The sequence below is a fragment of the Narcine bancroftii genome, chromosome 4 (genome assembly GCF_036971445.1).
Source record: "Narcine bancroftii isolate sNarBan1 chromosome 4, sNarBan1.hap1, whole genome shotgun sequence".
Classification (NCBI taxonomy): Eukaryota; Metazoa; Chordata; class Chondrichthyes; order Torpediniformes; family Narcinidae; genus Narcine; species Narcine bancroftii.
Genome location: NC_091472.1, coordinates 216,954,707 through 216,973,392, shown reverse-complemented (window position 1 = coordinate 216,973,392; position 18,686 = coordinate 216,954,707). Strand labels below are relative to the sequence as shown.

Sequence of the window (18,686 nt, the reverse complement as noted above, 5' to 3'; positions counted from 1 at the left end):
ATGACATTCCTTCTGTTGCACTCTGCTTATTATGTATTATGATATATTATCATATATTAGTATATATTATCATATATTATGATACATTATCATATAATATCATACATATGTCATTACTTTGTCCTTCTTTTAACTTTCTCCCAGTCTGCATACAGTCTCTCCAATGTAGAGGAGACAACAGTGGGAGCACCAGATGCAGTAGATGACCCCTGCAGATTCAGAAGTGAAGGTTGCTTCACTTGTAAGGACTGTTTGGAACCCCGAATGGTGGTGAGGAAGGATGTGTGGGCGCAAGTGGATCATCGCCTGTGGCCACAAGGGTAGGTGCCAAGGGGATGATTGGTGGGGAGGGAAGAGTGGACAAGGGAGTCACAGAGGGAGTGAACCCTGCAGAGGTGGAGAGGGGAGGAGAAGGGGATATGTGTCTGGTGGTGGGATCATGCAGTTGATGGCAGAAATGGCGGAATGGCGGAGGAGCATATGTTAGACACAGAGGCTGTGGGATGGTAGGTGAGGACAAGGGGTTTCTTGTCCATGCTGTGTATGTCTCCTTTCCTCTAGTTCTGTCTCTCTCTTCCTTTTTCTCCACAGAGCCCAAATCAATTCTCACCTTTATCATATCCAAGTAACAACTTTTGTCTGTTGGTCTGGACTCCTGCCCCTCCTATTCCTTCCCCATTCTCTCTCTAGTCTTTATTCAGATGCTGCTTGCTTTTTGCTCACACCTTGAAGAAGGACTCAGACCCAAAACATCCATACTATATCTTTACCTCCTATGGATGCTGTGAGACCAGTTGAGTTGTGATTTTACTATAATCACAGCATTTGCAGACTTCTGTGTTTCACTCCATCTATCTTATCGACTGGAAGTTCTCTCCAGAATAGCAACAAGGAATACAAACTCAAAAATAAATACTGAAGGACTTCCAGTTGGCTACTCATGGGGTAAAATCAACAATCTAATGCTCCTTCTTCTTTACAGTTCTACTATCTACTCAGCTCTTTATTTTACAATTAATGTCCCCCATATTACTTGCCTTTCTTTCTTCTAATTATAATTGCATAAGAAATGGCTACATCAATCAAATTTTGGAAGAAAGAAGTATTAACAAATCTGTCCATGGAATCTATCATGGAGGCACTTAATCAGCACAGACAGATGATAACCGATGATCTTAAAGAAGTCTTGGGTCAGATTAAAACTAAACTTGACCAAGTCCAAAAAATAACTGAAGAACGCAATGAAATTTTGACAACGATTGAGGGGAATCTGGGCAACTTAATTCAATGTGTTGATGAAAGCAATTTGAAACCAATGAAGAAAGTCATTGATCTGAAAAATAGGAGTAGATGACAAAATTTGTGCATCTTGGGCTTGGTTGAGTCTAAATTTTTGTTTGGACTTGCTTTAAGAGGTCTTTGGTAAGGAGTTTCTTTCATTTCCCCCAGTGATTGGTAGAACACATTGCTCTTTATTACCTGAGCTGGCTCCTGGGCAGAGACTTCATTCAGTTGTACTTTGGCTACTTTATTATCAACTGCAGAGGGATATTTGAATATCATAGAAAGTATATCAGAATTGTAGATGATTACTATATTGAAGTCATGAAGCAGTGCGGCGAATACAAAGAAGTAATGTCGGAGCTGTACAAATGCGATTTAAAGCCTTCCTCGTCTCTGCATTACACTTTTTAATGGTTAGAAGATTATGTTATATTCTGCTCAAGAGGCTCGGTTCTACCTAAAAGACTTTACTACTCCATTGTGCCCGGAGGGAACTTCCAATTGAAGATTGAAGATGATGGACTATTGCTATCTCTAAGGTTTTCTAATACTTATTACAAAACATCTTTTGGACATGTATTGGTGGATTCTTTCTCCTGGGAAATTTCTCTCTTTAGTTTTTTTTCTGGGACAATAAACTTACTAGGGTTGTACTGATGTAAGTATTTTTTTCTCTTTTCCTTTTATTAAGTTGTTAAATTAATGAGAAGAATACTTAGGTATACATATTTTTTTTATATAATATTGGTTCAATATTACCTTGATGCATTTCTTTTTATTAAAGATATTGAATTATTAATCTTTATGGGGAAAAGTTCATGAGAATTTTTCAATTAGTTATTGTTTTGATGGTAGCCATAATAGGATTAATCATTGTCTGGAAGAGTAGTTCATATTTGCATTTGTAGCATAAGAATTTATGCCAACAATCCAGTAAGGAGAATTAATTGGGTATAAACTGTTTTGGTTGTTGTAAAATCTCTTGCATCTTTCTGGGTTCAGGAAGGGAGGGGTGGGAGGTTGGGGTATTTTCTTTTTATCAAGGTTGTTATGACTTTAGGAATATGATTGAACTTTGTCTGTATAATGAATTTTTACATCATATCACCAGTTTCTCATTTTTACTGTAAGGCTGCCATCTGATGGCTAAATATTAGTTGTAATCATCATTCTTCATTAATAAGGGAAATGTATGGATAAATTTATTAATTTTCTTACTTGGAATATAGAAGGTATGAATAATCTGGTTAAAAGGAATAAGTTATTTTCTCATATTATTAAACAGCTTAAAGCTACTATTGTATTTTTACAAGAAACATTTGTACTTCTGATAATTCCCCTCTTATGGTAAAGTGGAAGGAGCAACACGTATACTCTTCCTTCCAGGCTAAAGCCCAGGGGTGGGGAGGGGGGGGGGGCGTTGTTTAATTTTTTTTATATGAATCAAAATATTTCTTTTGTCCATCACAAAATCATTCCAGATATAAATAGTCAATATGTTTCAGGGAAAATGAATAATAAAATGGTAGTTTTAGCTAATATTTATGCCCCTAATGCATGATGCAAGGTTTTTTAAAAGTTTTTCTTCTTCCTTATCGGATCTGAGTTTATACTCTCTCATACTTGTTGGTGATTTTAATTGTTGATTAGATCCTGCTTCTCTTAAACCCGCTATAATGAATAAATCAGCCTCAATAATTAATTATTTTCTATCAGATGATGGCATTTTTTAAAATCCAAATAGTAGAGTATTCCTTCTTTTCATGAGTTCCTCGAACTTATTCGCTAATTGATTACTTTCTTATTGATAATCAACTGATCTCATTGACTCATTCCTGTAGTTTTCAAACTATGGTAATATCAAATCATGCCCCTGTTGCGTTACCTATGACTTTTCCTGGCTTTACTCAAACAAAGAGACATTGGCATTTCAATTCGAATTTACTGTCAGATAATGACTGTGAAATTTATGGAGAAGCAGATAACATTTTTTTGATACAATTCGCCAGAAACTTCGTGTCTGTTTGGGATGCTATGAAAGCTTATCTGAGAGGGAAAAGTTATTTCTTATACTGTGAATTTAAAAAGGAAGACCAATAAAGAGAGATTAGAATTAATTAATCAAATTAACCAACAACATGCTCAAATCAAAAATCCTAAAAAAAGTAAAAAGCGAGTTAAACTTCAAACAAAATTTGATCTTTCAATGTATCTGATTGAAACCCAATTGTTGAAGAGTAGGAGTAAGTTCTATAACCATGATGATAAAATCAGGCAAGCTCTTAGCTAATGAGCTGAGACGTTTTATAGCCAAGCAGCAAATTACAAAGATATGAAAGGAGATGGTAACATTACTACAGATCATTCTGAGATAAATGACACATTCAGAATTTTTTTTCTCAACTTTACAGTTCTGATTTTACAAACAATAATAATTTGATGGAAAATTTCCTGGATTGTCTAAATATTCCCATGTTTTCTCTGCATCAACAAATGAGACTATATTGTACGAAGCAATAGTTGCTACTATGTTTTCCACTACAATTCCCTCCTCTACTTTTCTACTTTGTTTAGATCAGCCTCAGGTAATAGTATACTATCTACCCATGGAATGTAGCTTGCAAGTCAAATGCTGCTTCAAAGAAGAAACATACTGTAACTCTATCAAGGATGCATTTTGAAATTACCATTTTAACAGCAGTTTTTTTTGGCGAGGAATTCCCATCTAATAATTTTGCTGGTAAGTTTCTAATTGCTATCTTGAATTAAATACAAGTTGTTTTGATATTTTTGAACTCATGGTTCCCAATATTTTCAGCAGAATATTGACTGAAGGAAGTGTTAAGTCAGAGACATGGAAACACTGACCATTTAACTGTAGAATAAACTTATGATAGAATACATAAACATCTTTGTTAGTGTTAAGAATTTAAAGTGAGAGGGATTTAGTACAGCCATTCAAACTGATTTTTGGCTTTAGCCCCCTTAGGGCTTTGCTCAAAGTTTATGGGCCCCTTCCCAGTGCAGCAGTCACATTTAGTTGGCTTCTTCTGTACATCTCTCCTACTGACTACATGAAAAACAACAAAATTTGTTACGTGACGTAACATAAATATAAATGTAATATGCCCCCTGTCAAAAACAGCTGGTTTAATCAGCCTGGATCCATTTTCCAATATCACTATCAATATTAGAAAGCTGCACTGCAAAAGTTTTATCAGGGGTGTAACATATAAGAGTTCTATAGCACAAAAATAGTACCATGGTTGAAGTAGCAGTTAGCACAACGCCTCTACAGCGCTAGCGGACCATGGTTCGAGTCCCGCACTCTCTGTAAGGAGTTTGTATCTTCTTCCCGCGTCTATGTGGGCTCTGGTTTCCTCCCACCATTCAAAACGTACTGGGGGTATAGGTTAACGGGGTGTAAATTGGGTGGCACAGACTTGTGCGCAAAATGACCTGTTACTGTGTTGTATGTCGAAGTTAAATTTAAAAAGCATTCCTTGGGTTCTCAATGGCAATTATGTGACCAACTGTGCCTTAAGCGACTCAATCTTCAAAGTTTATTTTCTTATTGTGATAGTTAATTAAACTTAAATGGATGCAACATCTTTTGAAATGCTCATGCCTTATTATAGGCAAGATCAAAGAAAGCTCTGAGAAATCCCCAATTCTGAACTGAATCTTCGCTGATGCCAAATAAAGGCTTAGAGCTGGGTGCAAGGTTAGTGTAGCTGTTAGTGTAACGCTAATTACCCAGGTGCTCTGGTTTCCTCCCACCCTCCCAAACATATGAGGTTGTACGTAAATCTGGGTGTAACTGGATGGCACGGGTTTAAATGACCAGAATCGGCTTCTACTGTGCTGTAAATAAAATTTAAATATTTCAGAGTGGCATTGTTGGTGTAGCAGTTAGCATGACACCTTTACAGTGCCAGCGATTGGAACCAGACTGGGACTCGAATCCTGTGCTGTCTGTAGGAGTTTGTATGTTCTTCCCCGAGTCTGGTGTGGGTTTTCCCCGGGAGTTCTGGTTTCCACCCATTGTTTAAAACGTACTAGGGTGTAGGTTAATTGGGTGTAAATTGGGTGACACGGACTCATGGGCCGAAATGGTCTGTTACCATGCTGTACGTCTAAATTTAAATTTAAAAAACAATTTAAACAAAGATGGCAAACCAAATTGCTCAAAAACCCACCAACAGCTTCTATCCACCATTTTAGGCCTCAACAGTCCTTCCAAATGAAGGACTAGGAATCTGCAGGGGTCATCTACTGCATCCAGCACTCTTGTTGCGGAGAGACTGGATGCAGACTGGGAAAAATCTTTGGTGAGCACCACTGCTCTATCCACAGCAATATCGGGAATCTCCCAGTGGCCAACCATTTTAATTCCATGTCCCATTCCCTTACTGATATGTCAATGATTGGCCTTATGCACTGCCAAACCAAGGCCACTGTAAACACCTCATATTCCATCTTGGCATTCTCCAATTGGATGGCATCTCTGGTTTCCATTAGGCCACTCTCCATCTATCTTTCACATCCCTCTGTCCCTTTTCCTCCAGCTCTCCACATCCATCCTCTCTGGTCAGAGAACTACCCCCTCCCCCAAAATGTTCTCAGCATTTCTTTTGTGCCCTCCCACCCATGTCCACCTACGATCACGTGTGGTCCTCTCCCTGCCCCTTCCCTTACCATTTTATTCAGGTGCCTGCCTGCTCTTTGTTGATGAAGGGCTCAGGCCCAAAACGTTGGTTATGTATCTATCTTAGCTACATAAAGAGACAATCTGAGGCGCCTGCAAGCTCACACCAAGACACAAGAGCAACTTGTCCGTGAACTACTCTTTGCAGACGATGCCGCTTTAGTTGCCCATTCAGAGCCAGCTCTTCAGCGCTTGACGTCCTGTTTTGCGGAAACTGCCAAAATGTTTGGCCTGGAAGTCAGCCTGAAGAAAACTGAGGTCCTCCATCAGCCAGCTCCCCACCATGACTACCAGCCCCCCCACATCTCCATCGGGCACACAAAACTCAAAACGGTCAACCAGTTTACCTATCTCGGCTGCATCATTTCATCGGATGCAAGGATCAACAACGAGATAGACAACAGACTCGCCAAGGCAAATAGCGCCTTTGGAAGACAACACAAAAGAGTCTGGAAAAACAACCAACTGAAAAACTTCACAAAGATTAGCGTATACAGAGCCGTTGTCATACCCACGCTCCTGTTTGGCTCTGAATCATGGGTCCTCTACCGGCATCACCTACGGCTCCTAGAACGCTTCCACCAGCATTGTCTCCGCTCCATCCTCAACATTCATTGGAGCGACTTCATCCCTAACATCGAAGTACTCGAGATGGCAGAGGCCGACAGCTTCGAATCCACACTGCTGAAGATCCAACTGCGCTGGGTAGGTCACGTCTCCAGAATGGAGGACCATCGCCTTCCCAAGATCGTGTTCTATGGCGAGCTCTCCACTGGCCACCGTGACAGAGGTGGACCAAAGAAGAGGTACAAGGACTGCCTAAAGAAATCTCTTGGTGCCTGCCACGTTGACCACCGCCAGTGGGCTGATAACGCCTCAAACCGTGCATCTTGGCGCCTCACAGTTTGGCGGGCAGCAACCTCCTTTGAAGAAGACCGCAGAGCCCACCTCACTGACAAAAGGCAAAGGAGGAAAAACCCAACACCCAACCCCAACCAACCAATTTTCCCCTGCAACCACTGCAACCGCGTCTGCCTGTCCCGCATCGGACTTGTCAGCCACAAACGAGCCTGCAGCTGACGTGGACATTACCCCTCCATAAATCTTCGTCCGCGAAGCCAAGCCAAAGAGCTACATAAAGAACTCTGTGTGTCTTGCTGAGTTTATCCAGCATTTTTGTGCTAACTCTATCCATTCCGTTCTTGAATGAAGTACCTTGACAACAGGTACTGTGTAAATGGCACCAATCCTTGCCTGAGTAAGAACATGGAAAATCAGCAGGACGTGACCATTGGCGCCTGCTCAAACCATTGAAGAAGATCGCAGCTGATCTGGCTCTGGACTCAGCTCCACTTTTTACCTGTAACCCTAATTCCCCAACTTTGCAAAAAATCTATCTGCATTTTAAATTTATTCAACGAGATAGACTCCACTACCTCCCTGAGGTTTACCACTCTCTGGGAAAAGCAGTTCCTGCTCATCTCTGTCCTAAGCCTACTCCCCTGAACCTTGAGGCTAATTCCCCAAGTTCTAGACTCACCTACCAGTGGAAACAACTTTCTAGCCTTTCCATAATTTTATGTTTCTAGAAGATCCCCTCTCATTCTCAAGTAGTCCCAAATGACTCAATCTCTCTTCATAGACCCTCATCTCTGGAATCAATTTGGTGAACCTCCTCCGTATCGCCTCCAAATCCAATACACCTTTTCTCAAGTTACCAGAACTTCATGCAGTACTCCAGGAACGGCCTCACCAATATCCTGTGCAGTTGTTACAGAACCTCCTTGCTCTCAAGTTCAATCCCTCCAGCAGTGAAGGCCAACATTCCTTTTGCCTTCTTGATAACCTGTTGCACCTGCAAACTAACTTTTTGTGATTCATGCATAAGAAATTCCATCAGTCTGCATGAAGCATGCTGCAATCTTCCACCATTTAAGTAATAATCTGATCTATATTTCCTTCCAAAACAGGTGACCACTCATTTACCAATATTGCCGGACCTATCCCCACTCACTGAACTAACCTAGTCAAGATCCTTGAAGAGTTTAAGATCATTACCTTACAAGAAAAACTAACTTATACTTTTGAGAGTCCAGAAACATGCAGAGCAATTCATGCCACTTAAAACCTTTTGAAGTTTAATCACATAAAATGTAATAAACCTGGCAATTTACACTGAGCACCATACGACAAATGGTGGTGATTTTGACCAAGTTGTATTAGTTGAAGAATCAATAGCAAAGTAAAGGGAATAATTCTGCTCTTCAGCTAATCCCATGGAGGCCTTTGGCTTCATCTGAAGGTTAGATTGTAGGTTTCTTTTACATTTCATCCAAAACACTGCATCTCTGACAGGCTCCATACCGAATACAACCGCTTATTATACATCTCACCAGGAACCCACAATCTAGCTTGAGACAAGAGCTCTATTTACCACTAGGTCATAGAAGAAGAGAACTAATGGGAAAAGCCTCTGGCAACTGCCTGGCATTGTCCAAACTTGCAGAAAAGAGGTATCACTAACAGAAGCAAGAGCATAGTGAGATAAACAAAAACCAAATATCGACTGTTCTTTTTCTTCCTCTGATGCTGCCAGACCTGCTGAGTTACTCCAGAGGACTATGTTTAGCTTCATATTCCAGCATTTGTGTGTCTTGTGTAGACAAAGGCCATTACATTGCTTCAATTATTAACAAACAAAGGCAAAAGCAGAATGATCAAAGATTGCAGAGAAATAACATTTCTTTTGTCTAGCTGGTCATCTTTGGTGCCTTCCTTGCAGTATCCCCTTGCTCATGGGTGGAACTTCCACCATTAGACTGCAGGCAATGGATGACCATCGACGAGTTTTTACCGTGCGATTTACACTGTGGGATTCCTCCAAAAAAAAGTTGCAGGGGTCCTGCAGGATAAATTGCAGGGCAGGAATGGAATGAAAATTCCCACTCGCTCTCACTGGTATGTAACACCCCTCTCTGCAATCGGATCCTGGACTTCTGAATGGAAATACCACAATCTGTCTGGGTCAGTAGCAGAATATTGATCACAGTCACGCTGAGCAAATACACCTCAGGGCTGTATGCTCAACCTGCTTGTGTTCACGCTACTGATCCATGATTGCATCGCCAGGTCTGGCTCCAAAAATGTCATCAAGTAGTTTACTTCATTAGCAACAACAATAAGTTGCACTACCAAGAAGAGGTGGAAAATCTTGTGAAAAGGTGTGAGAGTAACAACCTGAGTCTCAATGTGGACAAGACGAAGGAGATGATCATGGACTTCAGAAGGACCAGGAATGAATACCCTCCACTACATATCAACAACTCTGTAGAAGAGAGAGGGTAGAGAGCACCAAGTTCCTTGGAGTTCACTTAACTAGTGACCGATCATTGACACTCAACATCTCCTCATTTGTCAGGAAAACCCAACAGTGGCTGCATTTCCTGAGAAGACTGAAGTGGGCAAGGCTATCGGCCACCATTATAGTCACTATCTCAGAAGATTTTTCCTGGAACCAACACACCAATGGCATCATGAAGAAAGCCTCTACTTCCTCAGGAGTTTGCGGAGGAGCTAATGGGAGTTGTTCAAGTGAACTGGTATGGACTTGAAGGGCCGACATGGCCTGTTTCCGTGCTGTAAACGGTTATATGGTTATATGTGCTTAATCTTAATGCAGGTTTTACCAATACTCGCTTTACTCAATTCGCTGTTATTGAGGCCTCGTGCGCATCCTGAGCTGCTCTTCCTCTCTCCCCTACATCCCAGTCTCCTGTACTTCCCACCACCCCAACCTCCGAAGACAGCCTAAATAACTACACGGTACGTACCTTATTTCTTCTTTATAGGCTGTGTAGTCATCTTATAATTCTTGCTTTTGGTTATTTTATGTTTTGGGTGTTATTTGGTGTGATTCGGTAGACTATTTTTTGGGTCTGCGAACAGTCAAAAAACTTTCCCATAGAAATCAATGGTAATCACTTCTTCGAACTGTAAGGTTCTGTGGGAACGCTTTAGTTTCGTAAAGCAGGGTATACCTGTACCTGAAATTTTTGATGCAGTGTATAGTTTTGCTTGATGAACAGAACGGTGCAAAAAAGTAACAAAAATAATACAAACAGATAGAACAGAAAAACAATAAACCAATGCAAGGAAGAACATAATTCGTAACAGAATCACCACACAACACTTTAGTGATATAAACCTGGTCATTTTTCAGCCTAATTTATTACTTCTCTTTGCCGAGTTAAACCGACACAAAATGTAATTTGCAGTGAAACATGAACCGCAATTTATGAAATCAATAATGTTTTCCCACTTTTCTCTGAAAATTGCTGAGCATGTAACTTAAGTGAATATTATTTCAGGACCAGTGTGCTTTTTTATCTAAAGCACAACTTAAATATAGCAGTACACTCTATATACTCTAAAGACAAGTGTGCATTGTTGAAGTAGAAGTATAAATTGCTGGAAACATTCAGGTGGCTGCTGTGGGAAGAGAAACAGTTCAGATTTCAGGTCTGCACTCTAAATTGGACTCAGGAAAGAGAGAAACCAACTGAGTTTTCAGTGGCAGTTAAGATGGAGTGGGGGGATGGGTAGAACAAAGAGACTATCAATGATAGGGTGAGACCAAATGAGTAAATGAAGCAGTGGTCGCGGCAGTTAGGATCAGATTATGCTTCTATGTCTCATATGAACAGCGTGGAGGTGGGAAGTGCCCAGTAGGCCTGAATCAGAATGAATGAAAGACACAAGACTGAAAGAGTGCAGAGATTGACAAGGATGTATCGGGCTTGAGGAATTGAGTAACAGGGAAAGGTTAAACAGGTTACGACTTTATTCCCTGGAGTGTAGAAGAACGAGAAGAGATTTGATAAAGGTACACAAAATTATGAGGGGTAAAGATAGAGCAAATGCAAGTAGACTTTTTCTGCTGAGGTTAGGTGAGATACAAACAAGAGTGAAAGGGGAAAAGTTTAAGGGGAACATAGAATAGTGGGAGTGTAGAACGAACTGCCTGGTGAAGTGGTAAATGTGGGCTCAATTTTAACATTTAAGAAAAATTTAAGCAGGTACATGAATGGGAGAGGTATAGACTGGGTGCAGGCCAGTGGAACTAGGCAGAATAATAGGTCAACACAGACTAGAAGGGCCAAAGGGCCAGTTTCTGTGATGTAATGTTCTATGATTCTATATTTACCAAAAGTTGGAGAATCAGTAAAGAATGCTGAATACCGCACAATACACCAACACAAGTCACATAATTTCCATTTTCGCCAACAAGATACCACCACAGACACACAATCCTCTTCTCTTTAGCATCTTAAAGGGATGATTTCCTTTCCAACTTCCTGAGTCCACTCTTCAATGTTCTACCTACCACTCTGTCTAATCACACCTACCTTCGTAAGCACAGGAGAAGCAACATTTGTCCATTCACCTATTCCCCTCCCACGACACAAGCCAAACTGCTTTTCCACAGAACACAGCAATTCTTCTTCAGATCAAGAGCAGTGCAATTAACTGTTCATAACTCAACCTCCTCTATGTTGGAGAAATCAAAGACAGTCTGCAGGATTGACTCTGAAATTCCAGTTACTTGTCTGCTTAATTCACCATCTTAATCCAACGTGACCTTTCTATCTGTGGCCTCTTGCACTGTTACAGCGAGCTGGAGGCACAACCAAAGGAATTGATCACACTACCCATCTGAGATTCTCGTTGGTACACAATAATATGCATTTATTTATTTTTATAGATAAAATACTTGTCCTGCATATGTATTGTATGTGTGTTATGTCTGGTTGTGTGTCTCCATGTTTTACACTGAGGACCAGAGAATGCCATTCCGTCGGTTTGGACATACAATCAGATGACAATAAATTTTATCTGACATTTGGCATGTTGCAGCTTTTCAGACTCGATAACAAATTCTTTATCTTTAGTCTTATTTATTTTTAACGTTTATTTGAGATATAGTGAAAAACTTTGCTTTGCATGCTATCAAGGTAAGTCAACCCATGCCGAAGTACAATAAGAAATGTAAACATAAAACAAAAAAATCAGAGTATAATGTCACAGAGTAAATGTCAGGCTTTTTGAGTTTCTCTAGCACCTTTGTGTGCTGCACTCGACCTCTGACCATAGACATTCTTGTTCAACTTCAGCTAAAACCGTGCAAGGGCTACAATGAGGCAGGATTTGCAAAATCAAGAGATCTTTGCTTTTAAATGAATGAGTGGTCTGTTCAAGAGCCTTTACACAGCATAAATTCTGTTAGAAGCAGAGCAGATGCAGGTGAAATGGAATGCGAGCTCTGAGCCTGCAATAGTTCATCATAAAATTGTGCAGGAAATATGCAAATGGAGTTTACATTATTTCATGGCAAATACCAGGCAAGAAGTAGATGCAAAAATCACATAATTAGTTAACATAAAGCGCAAAGGATTTCTGAGGAATGCATTTAAAACGGGTTCAAGTTCATTATCATCTGACTATACATTTACAACCAGATGAAACTGTATTTTTCCAGTCCACTGTGCACACACACATCCTACATATTACAGCTGTTACAGTGCCAGCAACACAGCTTTGAATCTGGTGCTGTCTCTAAGGAGTTTCCCTGTGTGGGTTTTCGCCGGGTGCTCTAGTTTCCACCCACCCTTCAAAAACATATGGGGTTGTAGGTTAATTAGGTGGCACTCGGTGGCCGGAATCAGCTTCTAACGTGTTATAAATAGCATTTAAAAAATATAATTTAATATGAAGGCAGTTATGTTTTTCAGTCGTCTTGTGTAAGTCTGGCATTGTTCCTTCTGCAGTTAAACGCTAACATGAATTAAAGTGCAATTACTTTAATAGATTACTTACACTGCAATTCCACAAGCCAGCAACCAGAGATGATCCCCATCAAACACTTCATGGTACAAGGAGCCTGACCACTGGGAACAATAATGTGCGTCACTGAAAACAAATAGAAAATCAAAACTTGTGGTTAAAAATACTTTCAAACAGACTATAACATAATAAATTATTACCTTTCTTTCCCAATGGTCTTCGGTTTGCAGTTCAGGGTCTGATAGTTCAGATAATAGGATTTGTCCATTCATAGAAGATAAAATGGAGCAGCCACAACCAGCAAGTTGAATTACATCAAGGGTACATAGACCTTAAACTATGTTCCATTACATTACTGAATTAACAAGTGATGAGTTACGGAATGTTTCTTGTTCACCTGGTAATATTGGAACTGACAGTTGAAAAGCAGGACAAGCCTAATGGCTATGAAATCTCAAAGAAAACACTGTCTTGATAGAAATACTCAAGTGGCATATACGTATTTGCACAGGAGATGATTTAAGCCCCTCCTAAATTACCCATTAATGGGTGAACAACTGATCAGGCCAATGCTTGGGATATAGTTGATAAAGAGCTGCAGATATAGAAATCTTAAAATTTAAAAATAAACAGAAATAAGCCGGAAACACTCAGCAGGTCAGGCAAGGTCTGTATAAAACAGTTACAGGAGAAGACCATCAGAACTGGGGAAGAGAAGAAACAAGTTAGCCTTCAGTTGCAGAGAGCATGGGGATAGGAAAAAGGGCTTCCTGCATTCATACAGAACTTGAAATGTTCATTAAGACACAAGATGCCTAAAATCCTGAAATCTGACGCCTCAACCCCAATTTCAAACTCGACCTTTATTTTATTTTCATTGTGAAAATATTTTTGCAGTATTTTCTTGATTTCCTTTCAAAATAAAATTAGACTATAAGAATTAGGAGCAGAAGTCCACTCCTCTATTTCATCATGAGCTAATCCATTTTCCAACTCAGCCCCACTCCCCTGCCTTCCCCTATAACCTTTGATGCCCTGACTATTTCAATAACTATCATTCTCTGCAATAAATACACCCAGAATATGTAGTACCAACAGACGACCTAAAATAATAACAGAAAATAAACTCTTGGTTCATGCCCTGCATTTAGTACAGTGAAGCTAAAAATTGTTCATGCTATTGGGGTGGGGTGGGGGCAGTTATATTGAAAAAACATTTTCAGCTGCTAATGGAATTCCCAGTGGGTGCTGAGGACTGAAAACGTGAGTGATATCGTCCTACTGTGAGTTAAGCCTACTTTCAGTACCACAACATTGATTTTCTGTGCACTGGTAGGAAGGAATTTCTAAGCCAGGATGTCAACAGACAAGACCAAAGTTGCCATTCAGCAACTCCCAAACCAGGGCCTGCTGGCTACTCTGGAAGATTAACAAGGAAGGGACTCTAGTAGTTCTGGTTGGAAATGGAAAGAAAATTAACCTTCCAATCACTCTCCAATTATCTATATTTGGGAAACACACAGCACACACTTAGAAATATTTAAAGGCATCAATGGATTCAACTATGACACATCTAAGAATTAAGTCATCTGCGTTGACCAGGTGCTTCCAATTTGACTTGGACCAAAAAAATTAAGGAAAGGCACAGACTTCTAGCCAGTGACAAAAGGAAGATAGGAAAGGAATAAATATGTCCAAATGTGTTAACTGCCATGGTGCTGAGATAGTTAGATGGAGAGTGGCCTAATGGCAAAAAATAAGTCAGTGAGATAAAAAGAACATGACTGCAGTTTTTAATGTGATGGATCAGCCCTTGAAATAAAAATCCATAAACAATTCTTCTCTTGCCACAACAATTAAATCCACAAACAGTTTTATTACCATCCAACAAGTTAGTGAAAAATCTGATTGAACCATCTTCCACCATTATGTCTACACAGATCTTAACATCAGACAGCCACTCAAAATTTTTCATCAGGGAAATACTAATTCATAAGATGACGCCTTGGAATATTTTACAATTTGCCCTACTCTTAATCCAGATTTGTTCACTTTTTTAAAATTTCAAATATCATACATAATTTATATATATTTTTTGTATTATATAGTTAACTTCACTTTATGGATAAAAGTGGTTTGGTATTGATAAATTGTGGGAAATTTGAATTAAAATGATAATTAGGTTTTTTTTAAAAAAATACAGTAATTGCAGTAGAGCTTAACAGAGGATAAAACAATATTCATTTCAAGATTATTTTATTGTCATATAAAACAGAAAATGTGATATGACACGAAATTTCCTTTAGTCTGCCATAAGGCTTTGCTATCAGCATAAATTGCAATCACAGAAAGATAAGCAAAAGGGAGTGCCTCCTTCCCCCCACCCCCCTCCATCAAAGTTATTTCTTCTTTCTTTGGCTTGGCTTCGCGGACGAAGATTTATGGAGGGGGTAAAAAGTCCACGTCAGCTGCAGGCTCGTTTGTGGCTGACAAGTCCGATGCGGGACAGGCAGACACGATTGCAGCGGTTGCAGGGGAAAATTGGTTGGTTGGGGTTGGGTGTTGGGTTTTTCCTCCTTTGCCTTTTGTCAGTGAGGTGGGCTCTGCAGTCTTCTTCAAAGGAGGTTGCTGCCCGCCAAACTGTGAGGCGCCAAGATGCACGGTTTGAGGCGTTATCAGCCCACTGGCGGTGGTCAATGTGGCAGGCACCAAGAGATTTCTTTAGGCAGTCCTTGTACCTTTTCTTTGGTGCACCTCTGTCACGGTGGCCAGTGGAGAGCTCGCCATATAACACGATCTTGGGAAGGCGATGGTCCTCCATTCTGGAGACGTGACCCATCCAGCGCAGCTGGATCTTCAGCAGCGTGGACTCGATGCTGTCGACCTCTGCCATCTCGAGTACTTCGACGTTAGGGGTGTAAGCGCTCCAATGGATGTTGAGGATGGAGCGGAGACAACGCTGGTGGAAGCGTTCTAGGAGCCGTAGGTGGTGCCGGTAGAGGACCCATGATTCGGAGCCGAACAGGAGTGTGGGTATGACAACGGCTCTGTATACGCTTATCTTTGTGAGGTTTTTCAGTTGGTTGTTTTTCCAGACTCTTTTGTGTAGTCTTCCAAAGGCGCTATTTGCCTTGGCGAGTCTGTTGTCTATCTCATTGTCGATCCTTGCATCTGATGAAATGGTGCAGCCGAGATTATTTAGTGTTTGTGGATTCACCTCCAGCACTCCTGTGACCTTCAGTGCAAACCATCAGCAACCCAAGCTCCAGATGCAAACTTCCGACACAATCAGGGAGCCTCCATTCCTCTCGGCACCCTCTTGCATCTTATCTTGGTTTCGATACCTGGCACCCCTTCAGCCAGTCTCCAGCGGTCAACTGCCTTCTGTGCATCCTTTGGCCGCAGTCGCCAGCAGCCTGCGCAGGTCTCAAGTCACCAACAGCCTGCTGCCACCTGTGTGTTCTTCTGCCTCAGACCCATTTGCTGGTCTGCTGCCTTGGTCACCGCCCTTTGGGTAATCGTCCCTGCTTCTTCTCAACGGAGGGCGGTCTTCCTGTTTTCTGGTGCCCTGCGTCAGTGCTCTGCTTTCTTAGAGTCTGCAACCCCTCGTGGATGCTGCCGTAAATAGGAACAGCCATATTGGGGCCCCAACTCTGTGGTCGCAGGGTTTTAAAATGAACTACCTTCAATGGGCCATTTACAGCCTATATGGAGTCGACGGTAGTCGGACCCGGCAGGAGAGCGCTGAGTCTCCACTCCCTGCTTTCCCTGTGACTGCATCAGCACTGCCGTTATGGCGGCACCACCATTTTCTTTGGCCCATGATGTGCTGACCTTTATAAATCTACTCCACATCAGTTGAATCCTTCCCAACTTCATATCCCAGAGACCTCATTTTTCTTACATCCTCTTGTCTATCTAAGTCTTTTGAATGTCCCGATTGTACCAGCCTCTACAACCACCCCCAGCAGTGCATTTCAAACACAGACCACTCAGTGTGAAAAATAAACTTACCTCTGACATCTCCCATAAACTTACCTCCACTCCAAACAGGTGTCCTCTGGTCATCGCTATTATTGCCCCAGGAAAGAGGTGTTGGCTGTCCACTCTATCTAAACCTCTCATAATCTTATGCCCCCCCCCCCCATTAAGTCACCTCTTCTCCTTCGTCATTTTAACTTGCTCCCTGAGACATGTTCTCCAATCCAGACAACATCCTAGTAAATCTCTGCATTTTCTCTGAAGCTTCCACATCCTTCATACAATGAGGTGACCAGAACTGAATATTACAAGTGTGGAAAATCCAACATCTTAGCATATAATTTGACTTTTGATATTACTTAAAAATTTAAAAGTTGGAATTATTCTCTCACAATGTTCCACCTTGAAATTTAATCATTTTTCTAAAGTTGGAACATGGAAGCCAATTTATTGACAGCAAGTTTCAACAAAGAGCAATGTGATAATTGACTAGATTTTTTAATTAATAATTCAGGAATGTATATTGTCTGCTCTTCTTTAAAATTATTCCACTGGGAGAACAGTGCACTTTCCTTAAACATATCTAACACAAAGAATGTTTTAATTAGAGAAATAATTTGAACTTGTTATTTTGAGGACCACCACCAACAACCATCTTGTTAGGCATATATCCTCAACTGAAATAGACACATTCAGTGTCATCCAGTCAAAACTTGAAGGTGTCATACTTACAGATGGTAATTTATCATGATTTATTCAGATTTTCCTGCTTGACTTTAACAATACATAATGGCACCATTATGCATATTTCAGCAATTTCTCCAATTTTAAAAAAAGGTGCTTGTCAGAAAGAAACTTTCAATGAAAGGTGTGGAAATTTAAGTCATATTATAACAGGATCTAAGCATGCACATGATTCAGAAATTGCTTTGCCCATAAAATTCAGGACAAATTCAAAGTGTCCACTCACCATTTCTGCAGTGTGCCTGCGACCATCAGAAAAGTGATAGAAAGTTTCAGCAACAGGAGTAGATTTGTTCCATAAGAACCTGATGAGCGATTTGATTTCCCCAGGGATTACTTGGCTCCAAGACTCTTCATCACATCCTTGGTCCAATCATGCCAGCAGAACTGAATTCCAGAGGCAAGGCAAGAGTGACTACCCTTAACATCAGGGCAATATTCAACCAAGTATGCATTAAGGAATCGTAGTGAAATTGAAGCCAGTGTACTATCCAATAGCTAGATTCACACCTAGCCCAAAGGAAAATGCTTGAGGTTGCTCAAGATTGGAAACAGGTTGTTTGAAGGAAGAGGAATGTTAGGAAAATAGAATGTTTTTAAATGTGTGTTGACAAGAATCTAGGACATGCATATTCCTGTTAGAGTGAAGGGTCCAACATGCATATGGAATTTTGGCTGACTATTCAGGCTCTGGTCAAGAGCAAGAAGGGGGCATGGGGGAGGTATAAGCAGCTGAGATCAAACGTGTACCTGGAGGAGCTTTGGGAACTGCAGAATAAACTAAATCAGAACATTATGAGGGCAAAAAGGTGACAGAAGAGAGATCTGGCAGATAACATTAAAGATGTCCTGAGATTAAAGGGAAAAAGTGCAATCAGAGAAAAATATGGGACCCCTCAGGAATCAATGTGGTCAACTCTGTGTGAAGACACAGGAGATGGGCAAGGTCCTCAACGAGTACCTTTCCTCTGTTTTTACTTGGGGCAGTCAATGGTCAGTATTGCGTATGAGGAGTTGCCGAAGATCCTCATGTTTATGAAGTTAGACATATCTCCTGGATCTGATCAGATATATTCCAAGATTTTATGGGAGGTGCCCTTACTGAGATTTTTGAGTCATCATTAAGTAC

General features: G+C 40.7%; 1 protein-coding gene across 1 annotated transcript in view; it reads right to left on the bottom strand.

Annotated features, from left to right (window-relative positions):
* Positions 1-18,686, bottom strand: part of bard1 (BRCA1 associated RING domain 1) — a 246,539-nt gene that overhangs the window by 24,451 nt on the left and 203,402 nt on the right. Inside the window, exon 9 of the mRNA XM_069933942.1 lies at positions 12,866-12,958. Within this exon, the coding sequence (XP_069790043.1) occupies positions 12,866-12,958 (93 nt within the window). The remainder of the gene's footprint in view (positions 1-12,865; positions 12,959-18,686) is intronic.